The 19,680-nt window shown below is 47.3% G+C and overlaps 1 protein-coding gene across 5 annotated transcripts; it reads right to left on the reverse strand.

Moving 5' to 3' along the window:
- Window positions 1-7,208: 7,208 nt before the first annotated feature.
- Window positions 7,209-19,295, reverse strand: LOC114692642 (zinc finger protein 334-like). Of its 5 annotated transcripts, none has more exons than XM_028868498.2 (5): window positions 19,123-19,295; window positions 18,055-18,109; window positions 11,736-11,862; window positions 11,368-11,460; window positions 7,209-10,595 (listed from the first exon to the last, which is right to left on the reverse strand). In XM_028868498.2, the coding sequence occupies exons 2-5, from the start codon at window positions 18,067-18,069 to the stop codon at window positions 8,782-8,784; spliced, it is 2,049 nt and encodes a 682-aa protein (XP_028724331.1). In that variant the 5' UTR covers window positions 18,070-18,109; window positions 19,123-19,295; the 3' UTR covers window positions 7,209-8,781. The 5 variants fall into 5 exon arrangements, with proteins under 5 accessions (XP_028724331.1, XP_028724328.1, XP_028724330.1 ...); XM_028868495.2 differs by having other exon boundaries at window positions 18,985-19,295; XM_028868497.2 differs by having other exon boundaries at window positions 18,952-19,295.
- Between the last annotated feature and the right edge of the window lie 385 nt (window positions 19,296-19,680).

Consider the following 19,680-nt stretch of genomic DNA (forward strand, 5'->3'; position numbering starts at 1 on the left):
TTAACCAAGTTACTAAATAACTCAAAATATTCCAAAACACCAGCACAGTGGGTTCCTTGATGGCAGTAGCACTCATGGGCCCAGCTGCTGAATGGGTGCATCTCGGTTTATATTAAAGAGAGGCAGCCACGTACCACAGCACACACCAAGCTCACAATTATCACTCATTGTTACTTTTATATTATGGTTCTGCAGGAGCATGGGAACTTCCAGGAGCTTGGGAAGACTTGTGCTGAGTTGGAATTTGTACCCCAGGACCAGACATGGCCATGCCTTGGTATCCTTTCCAGTCTGTACACCTGGAATTCCTGGGCACTAAGTGGCACCGCCCTCTTCTGTGGTACCATTTCAATGTGTGGATGCAAATACTTGGAAGTAAAGGAGAATGGGTGCTGACCTTGTGATAGTCCTTTTCTCTCTGCAAATGACTGACTGTCGATGGTCAAGGGGACTGTGATAGCTAATACTGCCAACTACACAAAAACTAGACACCCCTCCCCAGTGGGGTGATGGGCTTGTAAGGATTTTCCTGACTGGGGTGGGGACCCATCCTGGGTGTGTGTGGCACTGTTTCCTGGGCTGGGCCCTGGACTGAATGAAAAGGAGAGAAGGTGCTGATGGTGACCCTGCAGTCACCCTTGCTTTCTGCTTCCATACTGTGGGTGTCATTCGGCCAGTTCCCTCATGCTCCTGTACCCGGACTGCACCATGATGGGCTGCACCTTGAACCATGAGCCAAAATAAAACCTTTTCCCTTTAAGCTGTTTTTGTTTAGATATTTTTATCACAGAGACGGGAAAAGAAACCAAGACAGAGACTGATGACCGATGTTTTACTTTTTATTGGCAAAAGTGCATTTATTTGGTGTATACAGGTATGTGCCACATAATGATGCTTCGATTGACACAGGCCATATAGACAACAGTGCTGTGGGCCGCAGGAATCTATCACAAGAACTCAGCTGGTTATGGCAAAGTCACTACCTGGAGGGATCAGGGAATTCCTCCAGAGGAAGCCACATTCCAAGGAGCTTTTGGTGTTACTTGGCTTGTTATATATCAGCTGTCTTCTGTTATGAAAATCATGTGTGCCTTCATAGTTTTCCCAATTGACTTTTCCCTAAGAAGGGCTAACAGTGTGGACTGATCACTCTCTGGACATACACATTCCAGGTATTTGGAGAACAGCCTCAGGAAAGGCTTTCTCTGGAATCAGATATCTCCCTTAGCCACTTTCAAGGACTAACAGTAATAACAGCCCACATGCAAGTCTCCTGATTTAAGATAAATTCCACAAGGAGACACCACCTAGGTCAGGTGGATGTTAAGTAATAGCTTTACACAATTCAGCTCAGACCCTCCTTTCTTACAGCCTTACTAACTTTATAGACCTCTAACTCCTTTCCTAACCACTTGTAGGAATATTTAGATAACCTTCTGCGCTGACAGCTATGCTCAGCCAGAACCCCAGTTCAAGCCTCCCTGTAATTATCATCATTGGCAGCATCTGGCCAAATCCATCCCCAGATGGAGGAAAGTACCTTATCAGAGATACCTCTGTACTCTCTAAGAACAGACTTAAGCATCCGGGCTACCTGTTTGAGAAGGCCTGGCAGATGTGCCAATTAAGCTTAACTTCCTCCTTTCCCAAATCTTACCTCTAGTTCCAGATCTCCCTTTAACTATCATCAGAGGCCTCTAGCTGTACACAGGTTGCCTAGCAACCGAGCACACTTTCCCCTACCCTGCAGAAAAAAACGGCAGATAGCTTGGACAGATAGGAGCCACAGGAAAAAAGAAGGCAGTTTTATTTTCTCCCATTGACCTAGCAACTTACAGATTTTTTAACATTTTCTACCAATCACGTTTAAGACTATAGTGGAGCACATAAGAGCCCTCTTCTTAGATATTACCTGAATTTAGCCTTTTGTTAATTCATTCCCCCATTGGTCACTTCCCTTTGCCCTTTGAGGTTGCAAATGATAATTAATGGTTATTGCCCCTCTATGTGATTCTTATCACCCCTCCATTTGACCCTGGAAGCCTGGCTCTGCACTACCAAGGGATTACTGCTTGAAAGTGTGTATATACCAGAACTTCCAGGGCACGGAGGACAGAGAAGAGAGAAGAGAATGGAAGAACTAGATGGGTAAGAACTTGAGAGGAACAAACTGAGATGGGGAAGAACTAGGTGGAAGGGCTAGAAGAGAGTATTAGAGGAACGAGATGGAAGATGAGGAAGAGCCAGATGGGGAAGAACAAGATGAGGAAGAATGAGATGAGAGAGGAGATGGGAGAGGAGCTGATATGGGAAAGAACTAGATGGATGAGAACCTAGAAGGGGCAGAACTAGATGGAGGAATTAAGATAGAACCTGGAGGGGACAACAGATAAATGTAAAGAGAAATTGGGCAAGAAAGGAGCTAAAAATGAGAGCAGAGTATAAGCTTGTAGAGAGAGAACTGACAGAATAATAAAATGTGTGGACTAAGGAATTTCGTGTACATAGATTAATTTCTTTTCTTCAAAGATTAATTATCAGCTGGTTATAGATTCTTACTGGACCCTGGGAGGGGACTATCGAGGGGCTGGACCCCCATAGTCCCTGATACAACAGTGGGTCCACAGATTGTAAGGGAGCTGGAAACTCCTATTGTAGTGTCAACGTGAAACGTCCCCTATTGGCCAATGTGGCTGAACACTTGGTTCCCACCTGGCGGTGCTGTTTGGGAAGCTTCTGGAACTCCCAGTGACTGGAGGAAGTGGGTCACTAGGCACAGGCTTTGCAGTTTCATAGCCTCCAGCTCCTGCCACACCAGCTGCCACATCTTCCTTACCATGGTGGACTATGTCCCTCTGGAACCTAAGCCAACACAGCCCTTTTCTCCCTTAACTTGCTTTTAAAGGATGCTTTGTTACAGCAATGGGAAGGTAACTAAGTCAGGCAGCTCCTTTCCTGCGTCTTTTTTGTTTGGCTATGCACGGTTGTTAAAGTGCATACTGTGCTCAGCACCGTGTCTCTGTACACAGTTGTTAAAGTGCATACTGTGCTCAGCACCGTGTCTCTGTCGGCCACAGCATGCTGCATAGGTTCGTAGCCTGTAATATATAGATTAGGTGTGTGCCAGGTGACATTATCTGGGCTTCTGGAAGCGTTTTCTAGAATACCAGCCATGGTATTCCGGTGCTCAGTTCTGTCTCTCTGGTGCTTTCTAGGCTGAGGAAGTAACTACAGGAATAACTCTGAGCGAACCTTTGAGGGGACTCAAGGCAACTGTCCCCTGGCCTTCTGGTCACTGCTTAGGTCAAGTTGTTCAGTGCGTCAACGTATGGTTTAGGGACACCACTTGTGTAGACGTATGGTTTAGGGACACCACTGCTCTAGAACACTCACACCATGCAGTTGGGAGACACAAGTTCACTCGTCTTTGTGGGGCCAGCTTGACTTTGTCATGTGACGCTCACTTTCTCTTCCTGACCGTTCAGCCTGTAGATTTCCAGCCAATCATTAGACGTGGGCTCAGTCATGTCACAGCGCCCTCACAGTTGCCTACTGCCAAACCTGTTTACGTGTGTGTATGGGCGCACGCATGTATATATTTTTCAAAAGAAAAAAGCTACACATCTCAGCAGCTTCTGGGATGAGAAGAGAGGCAACCATGCCTCTGGAGTCAGGGTCAGCACTAGGACCCTGCAAACAATTGTAGCCTCTGCTTTTGACTAAATCTGGAATGGCACAGGAAAGACACAACTTGGGGACCTAGAGAGAAGCTCAAACTATAGCAAGGTTCTGACTGGGACACCCAAGCAGACATCTGGTGGCCAGCGAGCCATTCTGATACAGCTCCTGTGTGTGTGGAGCAGTTCTAGGGGGACAGAGGGCATCAGATGCAGCTTTTGGACACTTCACACTAGATCTACTGTGCAGGAGGAACTCAAGATTAAGTAGTCCCACTGACTTCACACCCAGTCCAGACATACTGCGAGCAAACAGTCCGTTAGGGGGCGCTGTGCCCATCTTAGACAAGAGAATGATAGGAATGACGAGATCACCAAGTGGTCTCAACGTGGTCTGTTTGTAGTTAGTGGACAGTGTTCTCTCTGCATTCCTGCAACCAACAAGGCACTCTGAGGCATCCCATGAAAACATCAGCTGAGAAAATGGAGACTTCCCTAAACACCGAGGGACTCTCCACACCTATGAAGGACAGGTGGATTTATAAATGCAAAGCAATAGGGCAGAACTGAAGACTGTCAGCTGCATCAATAATGAACAATCTCTAAAGCCAGCCTCCTGCTTTCAGAGACTCAATTTACTCTCCACTTCACTGACAGAACAGGAGCGATTATAATGGGAGTCCACAAGCTTCCTCCCTGTCCACCCACTCACTGCCAGTGTGCGCCATGTAGATGAACTGGCAGGGCAACACCATTTCTATCATTAAAAGACTCCTCTCCCCTGGGCACCTGTGGTGATAGTGTTCCCTAAAATATTATGCACCCTAATAAACTTATCTGAGGTCAGAGAACAGAACAGCCATTAGATATAGAGGCCAGACAATGGTGGCATATACACCTTTAATCCCAGCATTCCAGAGGCAGAAATCCGTCTGGATCTCTGTGAGTTCAAGGCCACATTGGAAACAGCCAGGCATAGTGACACACGCCTTTAATCTCAGGAAGTGATGGCAGGAAGCAGAAAGGTATTTAAGATGCGAGGACTAGGAACTAGAGCTTGGTTAAGCTTTTAGGCTTTTGAGCAGCAGTTCAGCTGAGATCCATTTGGATGGACACAGAGGCTTCCAGTCTAAGGAAACAGGATCAGCTGAGGAATTGGCAAGGTGAGGTGGCTGTGGCTTGTTCTGCTTCTCTGATCTCCCAACGTTCACCCCAATACCTGGCTTCAGGTTTGTTTTTATTAATAAGACCTTTTAAGATTCCTGCTACAGGCACCGGACTCCAGCTACTCATCACTCGATGCAGGACAACTTTCCACCCTTGTGCTGGTCAGCTTGACAGACTAGGGTCATCTGGGAGGAGGGAACCTCGGTTAGAGGTTGCCATCACCAGACTGACCAGTGGGGAATTCTGATTGCTGTGGAGGGGCCTAGCCCACCAGGAGTGATACCATCCCTGGGCAGGTGGTCCCGGGTGGCATAAAAGAGCAGGCTGAGCCAGCCAGTAAGCACTGCTACTCCAGGGCCTCTGCTCCCCTGCTGTCCTGACTTCCCATGGGTATGGACTACAGGCTCTAAGACGAAATGAGCCCTTTCCTCCCCAAGTTACTTTCGGTCATGGTGTCTTTATCACAGCGATAGAAAGAAAACTATGACCCATTCCCTTCCTGGAATGTCCTGTCAGCATATAAACATGCAAGTAACCCAATCTTTACGAAGAAACCTTCATTTAAAAAAATTGCATTTACTTGTGTACATGGGGGTGGGTATTGGCGGATTCGGATGTGTGTACCAGGGTTGGGGGCGGGGGCAGTGGACCGCAAGAGGACAGCTGTGCAGGAGCTGCGTCTCTGCCTCTACCACGTGGGGCCTGGGGATCAAACTCAGGTTGTCTGGCTTGGTGGCAAGTGATCTTACTCCAATTTTATACCACATTGTCCAGGAAGGCTGAGACTTGGAAGAGTCTCAGACTTTTTTTTTTTTTTTTATTTTAATTTTCCGGAGCTGAGGCCCAAACTCAGGGCCTTGTTCTTGCTATGCAAGCGCTCTACCACTGAGCTAAATCCCCAACCTCTCAGATTCTTTTTAGATGCAGTTTAGAAATGCTAAGATTCTGACTGCTGAGCTGCCTGTGAGCTGTGCTGGGAGTCCAGGGCTGTAGCATTCAGGCCCATGTTGGGGTGGGATTCATCACCCATGCTTCTGGATCATCCCTGCTCCTGTTAGCAAGCTCTCCCCACACTCCTGTTAGTAACCCCAACAAACTCACTGGCTCACCAAGTTGGACTTTGGTGTAATTGATACTTTGGTTTGGAATAGGTTTCCTTTCAAGGGTGAGTAGGTGTGCTGCATCTTCCCAGTAAAAGTCTCACACAACAATCATCTATTGTTATTTTAATCTGGTTAACATGGGGGTAATTTTTAGGATACCAAAAAATACCTCACAGTCTCTAATACCTCCGAATGTGACCTTATGGAAATAAGGCTGTTACAGATGTCAGTCATTAAGGTGAGGTCATGCTGGAGTAAGATGGGACCCTGATCAGACGTGTCCTGATAAAAAGGAAACGTAGACAGACATCCACAGTGAGGACACATTGGCACAAGCTGTAGGCAGACGATGCGGCAGAAACCCAGACAGTCTCCAGCAGTCACAAGAGAGCAGGCTTGCAGGCCTGGGCCGGACTCGCTGCCCTGGGTCCTGTGAGATGAGATCCATTCTTCTGATCAGTGTGGCAGTTTCTTCCAGAAGCTGTAGGACTCTTGCAGACCCACATGTGACTATTCTCTTCAGCTGCTTTTAAAGATTTTTTTTCCCATTTAATTAGTTTTGATTTTTGTATCTTAAAGGTTTCTTTTTTTTAAACTACTTTAAAAACTATATTGTTGTTGTATGTGTGCATGGGTGCGCCACAGTCCATGTACGGTCAAAGGACACCCTTATGGAGTTGGATCTTCTGTCCACCTTTACAAGTGCCCTGGGTTGCTGCTTGCAGAAAAAGCGCCTCTACCAGCTGAGCCCTCTACAGGACCTTCAAGTTTTACTTGGATATGTCTTGTTATTATGTGTTTGGGGCTCACTGATCTTCTATTTGTGGACATACACTTTTTTCATCAGACTTGAAAAAACGTTCCCCCCAGCAGACAGCACCCCTGTATACTAAGTCACACTAATAAAGGCCAACAATTCCGTAATCACAGAATTGTGATTTGCTGCATCAGCCAATGGTAAGCAGAAGGCACAACTAGACAGCTAGGGCACAGATCTTCAGAGGGCAAAACATCTACACAAAGCAGCCCACAGACTCCTTTATAAGGAGCTCTGAGTGTTGGAAGACCAAGCAAAAAAAGTAAGTATAAGGGACACATTCTGACCAACTTGATAAAAATGCTTAAGGATTCTATCAGTGAGTTTTTAAACATTTTAACCTTTATTTATCTATCAGTGAGTTTTTAAACATTTTAACCTTTATTTATCTATCAGTGAGTTTTTAAACATTTTAACCTTTATTTATTTTTGTGTGTGCATGCCATATCACACCTGTGGAAGCCAGGGTAACTCTCCTATCATGTGGGGCCCAAAGATTGAACTCAGATTGTCAGGCTGTCAGCAAGTACCTTTGCTTGCTAGTTCTGTCGGGACCTCTATGAGTAATTTTAAAAACAGATGATAAACATTCGCAACAGCAACCAAATCTTTAAGTAATTATTAAAAATCTCAGGGAAATATTACTATTTGTATTGATATACACATATATTCATGTTTCAGTATATATTATATACATCGAATACATGTGCATTCACAAATACGTTAACCTTACTGAAGGATATAAAATACAAACTGAATAAATAGACCACTCTTGTTCTCAGTGGGATTTCTGATGAGTCTCAAACAAAGGGCAGCTCCCCTCCCCCAAGAACCCAACATCACAACCAGAAGCAGCAGACAAGCCAGAGAGACTCTCATTTCCAAGACTCAGTTGGATGAAACAACTTAGTCTGGCCACTCCAGTGGCTGATTAGCTGAGTGACAGCATTTTGTCACATTGCCAGCTTCATCACAGGCAAGGCCCAGGACAGGAAACCCAGTGGCTCTTCTGTGTCAATGAAATAAACTCACTTCACTGTCCTAGGATTTGACAATACATCAGAGAGCAGGGCTGGGTTAGTAGAAAATTCCACTTGTAGCTGGCTACCAAGACTTGACATTAGCCTCACATGAATGGCATTCTGGCTGGATGCATACTATGAGATTCTACTTGGCACCATTGAGATCTTTTCTCAGAAGCTGATAGGTAAATTCTAAGTAACACCTCTATGGACATTTAAAACAAACAAACAAAAACAAACAAACAACACTGACACAATCACACCACTAAGGGAACAGAAGCATTTAAGAAAACTAAAAGGAGAGACACTTTTGATTCAAACACTCCCCAAATCCTCTTCACTATTCAAACCTGCTTGTTACATTTTTGCTGTTCTTGTTGCGGTACCTGCAACTGCTGTTTGTCTTAACTTACCTGAAAGCTCCAGGAGGCACTTACATGCGACATTGCGCCCCTCATTGGAAAAACCCAGGGACTTGGCTGCAGCAAATGCTCACTCACGTGAGGAGTCACTGCAGGCCGGCAAAGAACTCCTCACTTTAGCAGATAAGGGAACGGGGTCTATCACTAGACAACAATGTGGACAGAAGACGAGCAGCTTGGATAGTCTGAGCTATAAACACTGTAAATTCGTTTATCACAGTAACAACTGGCAGTGACCTGGGATCAAGACCGGATCCTCACATCTGGCAACACACACTACATAAACTGACTGTGGAGGGTAATCGAGTAGGGATTAATACTTGTTTCATGATTTAAAAGGGAAGCAGGCACACCTGGTGTAATGATTGAAATGCTGAATGTTTCCATAGTAACACTGAAAGTTTGACATTCATAAAATAAACTGTGCATGTTGCCTATGTGAGCTGTCTAGTTACAGGGCTGACGTCAGCAGAAAATCTTCCATGGTCCACATGCTGACGAGGTCTCACTCCTTTATGCATAACTCAGGATTGGAGCATTATGTAAATTAGCTGTGTGTGGCCTTGTTGGAATCTACTTCTTGTGAGTTTTCTGATGTAAAAGGAAGTTTGATTTATGGCGAAATGTTTTCTTACATGTGTTACATTCATAGGGTTTCTCCCCTGTGTGTATTTTCTGATGTTCAGTCAGAGTCCAGAGCCGACGGTAGCTTTTCCCACATTCCTTACATCCGTACGGTTTCTCTCCTGTGTGAATTCTCTTGTGCACTGTGAAGGCTGACTTATGGCGGAAGGATTTCCCACACTCTTTGCATTTGTGTGGTTTTTCCCCAGTATGAGTTCGCTGATGCTCGGTAAAGGAGACTTTCTGGCAGAAGGTTTTCCCACACTCTTTACACTCATAGGGCCTCTCTCCTGTGTGTGTCTTCTGATGGTGCCGGAGAGCTGACTTCCGGCAGTAGGTCCTCCCACACTCGGGACATTCGTAAGGTCTCTCCCATATGGTTCTCTTATGTGCAAAGCGGCGTGAGCTTTTGTGGACTGTACGCTTGTGGTCGTGACACTCACGATCCTCCTTTGTGTCCATTCCTTCCTGTTGGATGCAGTTTGACTTCACAGGGGATGTTCGACCCCATTTACTAAGCACACCAAGCTTCTCTCCTGTGTGAGTTCTCTGATGTATCGTGAGTGTTGTCTTCAGGTAGAAAAGCTTCCCGCATTCGTTACATTCGAAAGACTTCTTCCCTCTGTGGATGACCTGATGGGCCACGAGAGCAGACTTAGTACATAGAAACTTGCCACACTGGCGGCATTTATAGGGCTTCTCTCCGGTATGACTTCTCAGATGCACATTGAGGGCCGACTGACAGAAGAAAGTTTTCTCACACTCACTGCACTCATAGGGTTTCTCCCCCGTGTGAATTCTCTGATGTGCCGTCAGGGCTGACAGACAGAAGAAGGTTTTCCCACACTCCTTACATTCATTCGGCTTCTCTCCTCTGTGAGTTCTTTGGTGTACAATGAGGTAAGACTTCTTGCCAAAGGCATTCCCACATTCCTTGCATTCATAAGGCTTCTCCCCTGTGTGTGATCTGAAATGCTCAGCCAGGGCTGACTTCCGGAAGAAGGTCTTCCCACATTCGTTACACTCGTAGGATTTCTCCCCTCCATGGATTCTCTGATGCACAATGAGGGCAGATTTGTCAATGAAGGCTTTCCCACACTCTTTGCATTGATAAGGTCTCTCTCCAGTGTGAATTCGCTGGTGTCGGGTGAGGCTTGCCTTTATACGAAAAGTTTTCCTACAGTAATTACAAGCAAAGGGTCTCTCTCCTGTATGGATTCTCTGATGGACAATGAGGGTGGACCTCTTAGAGAAGGTTTTCCTACACTCAGCACATTCATTTCGCTTTCTTTCAGCATGCTCCTCCATTCCTGCAGAGGGGGCTGACTTCTGGAGGAGGGGTTTCCCACCCTTATTAAGTTCAGAGGGCTGACTTAAAGACTGGATATTCTGGTATGGATTAAGATCTTCACTTTGACTCCTAACATCCCTAACTCCATCACATTTGTTCTGTTTTGTCCCAGAATGGCTTCTGTCAGGCCTTGTGTGGAGTGGTGGCTTCTCACACCCACCGGGCTCAGCAATTAGCTTTGCATTTGCTTGGCTTGACTTTGCAACGGTCTCTTCTGAATTAGTTTTCAAGCCATTTCCCCCTGGGTCATATTTATGGAACATTTTTTCTGAAGAAACAGTATTCATGTCAAGAGCAACTGTTTCCTCAAACAGAATGGCCTTTTCTGGCATCTTTTTGTTACTGAAGACTAAAAATTGCTTCAAATGTTTGTCTTGTATTCCCTTGTCCTTCTCTAAGGCATCATCATCTTCTGGAAGGAAGGAAGGAACAGAACTGACATTAATATGTGAGTTCTGTGCACCTCTGAAATGACAATCTGTACAAAGGCCTTATGGGGGCCAAGTCTTCAGGGCTGGCTTTCCATTGTTACAGAGATTCAAGTGTAAATGTCTTCTACTTGAGGCATTTATAAGGAAAACAAAGAAACCATAACACAAAGGAGGAGAGGAAGGGGGCAAGGCAGGTTCAGCTATACCAGCTTATTTAACTGTGTCAAGGAAAGAAGAAACTGGTAAAGAATACAAGAGCTTTGGACACTGACAGAAACATTCCAACATGGAACAGTCCCCCACATCCCCTGGAAGGATGGCTGACAGGGTGACGTAGACAAGGATCTGGTGGGCACCAGGCAGAGACCAGGTGAAGCAGACCTCAGGAAGCCAGTGACCTGGGGATGTTTCCAGTGACTCGAGAACCTTGGAGTTTGTACACATGCAATGGAGAACGGGAGGCATGAGTGGAGGTGAGTGGAGGTGGACTGCAAGGAGGAGGCGGGCACTCTGGTGGGCATGGTGGGGGAGAATGAAGACGTCAGTGTGTGGTGAAGGGGTGGGATCTGTGGACAGAGAGCATAAAGCCAAACGTTTTTATATGAATACATTTATTTGGGAAGAACATTTAGGTATATACAGCATAGGTTCTAGAAGATTCTACACAAAGGATCATATAGGGGCCAGCTGTGATCACTGATCAGCCTGGGACTCGAATTCTTTTGTTTTTACCTGCTCGGTCATCACACTTGCCTGCATGGTTCTGACTTGGCGATTCTTCCACTACCCAAGGCTCTTTTCCTTGCTCCAATTTTAAGATCACATCTGGTTTGCTAACACGGAACCCTGTTAATGAGAAATAGTACAGAACTTGGACCAAGCTCTGTGGACGTCAAGGACTTACGGATGGGGAAACTGAGCAACAGAGATGCCCAACAACAGCTCAATGAGGCTGGTACAAATTGGTTAAGGGCAGGTCCATGCGTGCACACGCGTGTGCGCACAAACTATCATCTTCCTCCCTTGTTATTCAAGGAGAGAATTCAGTCCTAGTATTGCCCGTGTTCTTGGGACACAGAAGAAAGGCTAGCCCTGGGGTGCCAGGTGGAGACGGTACTCACCCACTGAGAGGAGGTTCCTGTAGTTCTCCAGCATCACGTCCCTGTACAGGAGGCGCTGTGCAGGGCCCAGACACTGCCACTCCTCATGGGTGAAGTCCACGGTCAAATCCTTGAAGGAAACCGACCTCTGAAAGAACATGTTTCATCTGAGATAATCAGAACTGAGCAACAGCAAATCTGTGGGACTATCAAAGATCAGGAGGGCACTGCCCAGGCCAGCGTTAGGCTATGGAGAGATACTTCCTGGGGGATGAAAGAATAGAAATCACTCACTATTTATGAATGAGGTTTTTAAATGTGTGGAGTTTATATTGTGCCCTGGAATTCTCAGATTACAGGCTCATGTGCAATATGGCTCTTGCTCTCAAGGAGCACCCAGCGTGACAAGTGACACAAGCAGACACCGCACTTCAGGCAGGAACACACATGCTAGACAAAGGGGACCATAAACGGCCCTGTTTTGTGCCATCAGACTTCTGGGAGATGATCGTTTTAGTCCGCACGTAAGGTGTGTCTTGCCACAGTGTGTTCATTGAGAAATACACTGAGGCAAACCACAGACGTGACAGTCAGAGAGCTAGTGCTGTAGGGAAGAGACCTGCAGGGGCAGAGCACGCAAGCACCCTACCCTATAATCAGTCATTGAGTTACTGCACCCCATCAGTAAAGCACTCGTGAAGTGCAAATGACCCAGGTGTTGACCTGGAAATCATAATGTAGGTTAAGCAACATGTTAGTACCGATAACCATGCCCATACCATTAACCATCTGTTGTTTTCCCATGCTCCCGGCCAAGATATCAATATGAATAGAAGTACAGGGCTGCTGGGGGCTCCTTGTCCCCACTCTGGAGACCTCTAGTGTGAAACATGCAAATCTGTCGCAGAGGTGTTTGTCAACACCAGGGCAGCCGGCCCCATGTACACTCGAGAAGCAACTCCGCAGCACCTGGGTGATGGCACGCCATTGCCTAGGGGCCAAATCCAGCCACAGGCGCTGGATCTGGCAGTGCCTGGTTCACACTTTGCCCATGACATTTTCATGCAGCAACTGCCGCACTCCGAGCTAAAAGAGACTGTACCCAAGCAAAACTGTAAACAGTACTATCTGCCCCCCTGGAAGGAGTTTGCTGTTCCAGACCTGAAAACAGGGGAAATCGCTAAAAGGTCCAAGCAAAGGGGAAGAAAACCAGGATGCCCTTCTACAGGGAGCATCAGGGGGGTGAGATCAAAGTACTCCACTACCTGAGGACCAAGAGGGACTGGCCGCATGTGGGCTGGGGACACTATGAGCAGGCTCTATGGCATGACCAGAGCTGGGCACATGCCAACGTAGGAAGCCAGCAATAAACACCCCCACCCACTCACCAGCACAGGAAGCTAAGGCAACAACCTGCAATGCTGAGCTCAACGAATCTGTGGAGAAAAGGGGTAAAGGCAGCTATCCTGGCAAGTGCACATTTGGTTTTGGAGCTCAAAGGAGAGAGAATGGTAATGGGAGATGGTATCTGAGAGCAAACGAGGAAGTCTCTAGACTGACCTGGAATGAGCTCTAGGTCGCACTGTGAAGGGGGGAAAAGGTGCAATGATCTCCACAGGGTAAGATCACGTAAGAAAGGAGGAGATGAGAGAAGACACACACAGAAAGGGCCAACCAGGAATGAGTAACTTGTCACCTTCAGGAGGACGACAGAGGGAGAAAACAACGGGGTGGGGGAAGGGCAGAGGAGAGAGGGCAAAGGCATTTCAGTACACAGATTTCAGTACACAGATTTCACCACACAGATTTCAGTACACAGATTTCACCACACAGATTTCAGTACACAGGTCCGACTCAGCCCTGCAGCGATGTGCCCCCCCCCCCCCCCCCCCCCCCCCGCAACCCGAGTAAGTGAAATGAACAGGATATGGAGGGGGAACTACAAATAAGACAGACAGCAGCCACCTGTCTGGACAAGAAGTCAAGAGTGCAGTGACAAAACAGAGGAGTCCCAGGAAGGACAAGGGGCAGTCAGGATGTGCTCCACGGGGTAACTAACTGTGCTCCACAGGGCAACTAACTGTGCTCCACGGGGTAACTAACTGTGCTCCACGGGGTAACTAACTGTGCTCCACGGGGTAACTAACTGTGCTCCACGGGGCAACTAACTGTGCTCCACGGGGTAACTAACTGTGCTCCACGGGGTAACTAACTGTGCTCCACGGGGTAACTAACTGTGCTCCACGGGGTAACTAACTGTGCTCCACGGGGTAACTAACTGTGCTCCACGGGGTAACTAACTGTGCTCCACGGGGTAACTAACTGTGCTCCACGGGGCAACTAACTGTGCTCCACGGGGTAACTAACTGTGCTCCACGGGGCAACTAACTGTGCTCCACGGGGCAACTAACTGTGCTCCACGGGGCAACTAACTGTGCTCCACGGGGCAACTAACTGTGCTCCACGGGGTAACTAACTGTGCTCCACGGGGTAACTAACTGTGCTCCACGGGGTAACTAACTGTGCTCCACGGGGTAACTAACTGTGCTCCACGGGGTAACTAACTGTGCTCCACGGGGTAACTAACTAACTGTGCTCCACAGGATAACTAACTAACTGTGCTCCACAGGGTAACTAACTGTGCTCCACAGGGTAACTAACTGTGCTCCACGGGGTAACTAACTGTGCTCCACGGGGTAACTAACTGTGCTCCACGGGGTAAGCAGCCACTGAAAGGTCATGAGAGACAAGGACCACCCCAGATTGCAAGAGGCCATGGAGACCTGTTACGATACGGCACTCGAGAGGCCTTGGTGGGTAAAGCCAAGGTGACCCACGGTGGGTGAGAGACAGAGACGCCCCACAGACAGTGTGCAGTGGAGAGTTTTGTTTGGTGAAGGAAAGAAAAAGGGTAGAGGGAAAGAGAGAGAGAAAAGGGGGGGAGGTGGGCACCACCTCACGGAGCGGGGAAGAGAGAGAGAGCCAAGGGAGAGCAGTCCCTTCTTAAAGGGAACAGGAACATAGGATGATGTCAGGACGCTGGGCAGGCCAGGGTATTATCTGCTTATTGGCCAGGATTCCAAGAAGTGGGTGTGAACGCTAACAGACATGACAACCAAATGTAGCCCTGGACCCCTGAACTGCAGACCGTCAGTCCGGTCTGTGCTGCTGTCTGTACAGTACCAGGACTGGATTGACAGTTTTTCCTGGTCCTGATCACTGCACTTCGGTACGGACAGGCCAGCAGTGCAGTGTGGGGGACGTGTGCAGAAAAACTGTCTGTGACTGGTTGGTACTTACGCTTGTCGGAAATCCTTCTGAAATGCAGTGGCAAGACTTGGGCATCCCCCAGCTCTGCAGAAGCCCACGTGCTCCCTGAGCACGAGGCCTGCCACCCGCTCCACCTCACGCATAGCTATTGCGGGTCCCTGAGCCTTTTCCTCACCTTGCCACACATCTGCACATACGCAGCACGGCATCTTTCCTTCAGGATGGTGTACCTCTCTCCTAGAGGTAAGTTTACTACCCATATTAAAGATTCTCTATGAATCACTCCCTCCAAAATAAGCTCCCTGGTAATGAACAGTACTTTATAATTTCCATTATAGCCTAGGCAAGATGGTGACTATATAGCTCTTGATAACCAGAAAGGGTGACTGCAAAGAATGGTAGAAGGAAAAGGCCAGTGAGAGTCGGATGAGGAGAGCTGACTCGTGAGTCCATGCCACACAGACAGACTCAGCTGCCCTTAACAGCATACAGCCCACAGCAGGAGAGATGTTCCCTGTGGGAGAGACTGAATGGTGTCGTAACAAAAGACAAAAAACATATTCTGGTGACTCAGGTCAACCTTATGCACTCTGAGAAGAAAACAAAGGAAAGCCAAAAAGAAAACGAGAAACCTCGCTGCAAGGAGCACAGGGGTGGAGAGGCAGAGAGAGAGAGGCGTGGCCACAGCCCCCACTTTCACATGGAGGGAGCCCCACAGGTGATGTGCAGACAGGGCTCTGCTCCATGAACGCACAGCCTGGAGGATAGAGAGAAGGGACAGGAATGGGTTCTACAAAAGCCCTGTTCCTAGTCTCAAACAACATGAAGAACTAAGGATCATTTAAATAGGAGGGACTGGTTCAAAGTAAAATCTGGTGCGTGATCTGGAAACTAGAGGCACAATACTACCCTTCTGCACTGGGGCTCAACATGGCTGAAGCCTGCTTCCCAAGGCATAGTACACAGCTCGGCACAAATGTCTGGCTGTTGCAGTTCAGTGGGATGTGACCGGCTTCTGGTAAAGGGACACAGGGCAAGGGATGGTAGGTGTGTGGTATGTCCCACAGTGTGTGGAACATCCTTACAGAGAAGAGGTGCCCCAGGTCTCATGTCACTTTCTAATGTCCTGGTCATAGCAGCGGCAAATCTGTTTATCATGAGCTGAACCTTGCCTAGATGTCAATCACAGCAAAGCCACGCCTCCACCAGCCTGAGCTCCACAAGGGCAGAGGTGTTAGCTTTTGCCAAACGAAAGGTACAGCATCTGGTGCAGTGTCTGATACCTAACAATATGGTCGATACACAGCGCTTGGTACATAACATGACTGACACACAGCTGTTAAACGAAAAGTCTGGAGGGGCAGGGACTAAAGAAAAGTAGAAAACTGGCCCTGCTAAGTCAAACATAGGATGCTGAACTTTTATCCTGTAAGTAGTGTGGACCTGCTGGGGCAGCTCCGGCACTGAGACATTAGACGGGTGTTGCTACAAGACAAGTGCAAGCACACACTTGAGAAAGGTGGGCAGACCATTGAAAACTCTATCATGATGATTCTGAAGACAGGAACTGAGCAGGGGAAGTAGGGCCAGAGACCTGATACTCATGATACTTAGCAAGGCTTGACAATTGCCTGTGACTAGAAGCAAGGAACAGGAGGCTTAACACATACTCATTTTCTCCCCCCCTCTCCATTTGAGACAGTTTCACACTGTAGCCCAGGCTGGCCTCGATCAATAGCAACTCTCCTGCGTTAGCTTCCTGAGTGCTGGAATCACATGCATAAGCTGCCACATCTGGCTTTGTGCCTCATTTTCTTTCAAGCCTGTGTAACTGAAGGATTAGTGACATTATCGGGGATTGATGAGGAAGAAGCACACTGAGCAGACAGATGTCAACATCATTTCTTTTCTGCACAGCAGGACTCCAGGTGCCTTTTGAGGACCCTTGCAGAGAAGAACAGCAAAAATCCCACACTGAGATTCTTAGAGGAAGAAGATTGCAGAGCTCAAAGGGCTACGAGTGAAGACTCTAAATGAGAGGAAAAGAGAGTCGTGTGAAGGCTGCAAACAGTCAGAAGGGCATCTGAGGAAGGGATGGTTACACTGCCAAGTGCAACAGAGTTTGGGGAAGCAGAGTGGAAATGTTATTGGGTTTGAAAGTGTGAGATCTGGTCACTAATTCTGATCCCAACAGGGGTAGTAGGCATGGAGTGAGTGACACTAGACAAGTAAGTCAAATAGTTCTACCACAGGATCGAAAGTCAAACTGAGCCCTGGATACCTGTTTTAAAAGTCGAGCTGAAACATTCAGGAGGCCGCAGGAGAATTATCAGTTTGAGACCCATCTGGGCTTTATAGTAAGTATTCTTTTCTCTCTCTCCCTCCCCATCCCCATCCCCCACCACCCACCCCCGCCAAAAAAAGAAAAAAAACTACTAAAAGAAATAGTAACAGGGCATGATTTGAGGCACATGCAACCCATTTATTCTAGGTTTTATCACCACACCAAGGAGAGTGAGCAGAAGGCTGTCTATGCCCCTGACAACAGACTAGAGACATCTGTAATCACGAGGCCTTGCCAAGGTGTAAATCACAGGAAACCCACAGCTGTTGTTGGTAAAGCTGACTTGGCATCCTCTGCTCAAAGATTCTCTAAAAACATGTTTATAAACAAATGACAAAAAAACATGGTAACAGCCTATTTCCTATCACTTGGGTCTTTCTTGTACAACCTTGAATAAACCTACAGGGATGTATAACTTCTCTTTATTTTTCAAGACATGTTTTCTCTATGTATCCCTAGCTGTTCTGGAACTCTATAGACCAGGATGGTCTGGAACTCAGAGATCCACCGGCCTCTGCCTCCCAAGTGCTAGGATTAAAGTCATGCATCACCATGCACCGAAATAATTTCTGTTTATTGAGGTTCATTTTTCTGGTATTGATCTGATTCCCTTATTTTCCTTGATGCTGAATTTTATATATTCCTATCATTTTATCTGAGTGTATACACTGCAAATCTATGACAAGCCGCTGCCCAAGATGGGAGGTGACTCTCTCAGTGACTTACCTGGAAACTGTCCATTTTCAGGTACTCTCAAGGGCCAGGGATGGTGATCGAAGGGCTGGGTGAGGAAGAATGGGGAATAGAATCAGCAGACTGACAGCTCTTAGTGACTCACAGACACACCATGGAAGGAAAGGACCCTTTGACCAGGAAGGGAAGCAACTGCTTGTGGGAATGACCACTAGTAGCTCTGAATGGACCAGTCAGAACTTTTCTTACTGTGTGAATGGAAACAAAGGTGTTAAACTGAATTATTGTCTTACTTAAGCCTCCTTAAAAAACAAACAGCACTTATGAGCGGTCCAGCAAGAAATCAACTCTAAGATTAAGATATTAATTACTTAAGGCGTCACTTACCTATTTTCCTACTGATGCATTCAGCAGATGAAATCAGAAAACCCAGACAGAAGGAGGGAGGGTTTTAAAATGATCACCACTCTGCTCCCCTCCCCTGACCTTAACTGCAGTTTCATGAGAGGCCTCTGCTTAAATGTAGTAGAGGACAAAGGCCTGACCTGGCAATCAACAGAATTAAATTCTTGACTCTGTCGCCAGCAAACTACCTAAATGGTTAAAATAGCTGCCTTGTTCATTTGAAAAGAAGTTTAAATATCTCCCAAACCTTCTCTGTAGGTACACTGTGTCGTCATTCTATATGAAGGGAGTCAATAAACCCTGGGGTGGGGATGGACGTGGTTTGAGCAACTCAGACGAAACGGAATGGAGACTCTAAGAAACGACATGGGTTTGTTTGAAGTGATGGACAGAACGTGTCCTCAGCCATGGCTGGCATCCCTTCCCTCCAAACGACAGACCCTCCAATGAAACGCCATTCTGCCTAATATGGACCTGCTCATCCCCTCGAAGATTTACTGGTCCAAGGGCATCCGCAGGACTTACTGCGATCCTGTTTTTGCACGCACACACACACACCTCTCCTTCCCAGGATGCCCGCCCCGAGGCCTGCAGCCCGGTGACGTCCGGCGGCCTCGCCCGGCCACTGGACACCTGCAAGCCTCCGCGGGCCCCGGGCGGGCTCCGGTCCCTCCGATCCTGCCCCGAGCTCGCTACCCGGTCTTTCTCTGGCTCCCGGGAATCCTCGCTCCTCTTACAGTTCCCAGGAGGCTCCGAGGAACCCTAGGAGCAGTGGGAGCCTCGCCTAGAAGAGCTCGGAGAACCGGAAGCACGTCCATCGAGGCTAGGGGACGGCGCATGCGCAGAGCCTCGGTGCCGCCATTCCCACGGTTTGGAGAAAGGCGCCTGCAGTCTGTCGGGGACTACATTTCCCACAAGGTGCTGCGACCTCCGCCCAGCCGATTTCCTCTCAGTCGCTTGATTTTAATCAATGGGCTGTGAAACGTAGTACAAAAGGAACTGTGAATAAGAAAAATTACAGACCTGGAAAGAAATTCCAACAGTGTATTAAGAAAAAGATAATGATGAAAGAGTTCTCTCAGAATGAAAAAATAATGGCGAGCTTCCCAAAATTACAGAAAACACCTAATAATTAAAGATTAATCAAACCGTCTCTAAATGTCTTAAAATAATAGCTGTACTGCTTATTCCTAGCTGTCTGAGTTTATCAACAGGTGCATACTTTTCTGCCACTTTTACAGTAGGGGAAATCAC

The sequence above is a fragment of the Peromyscus leucopus genome, chromosome 4 (genome assembly GCF_004664715.2).
Source record: "Peromyscus leucopus breed LL Stock chromosome 4, UCI_PerLeu_2.1, whole genome shotgun sequence".
Lineage (NCBI taxonomy): Eukaryota > Metazoa > Chordata > Mammalia > Rodentia > Cricetidae > Peromyscus > Peromyscus leucopus.

Bases quoted from the DNA above. Each gene is read 5' to 3' on its own strand.
- LOC114692642 (XM_028868498.2), bottom strand. The intron at 11,461-11,735 runs GTGAGTACCGTC...TCTCATTAACAG, and splicing joins CAGGAACCTCCTCTCAGTGG to GGTTCCGTGTTAGCAAACCA. The intron at 10,596-11,367 runs GCAAGTGTGATG...CCTTCCTTCCAG, and splicing joins GCCAAGTCAGAACCATGCAG to AAGATGATGATGCCTTAGAG.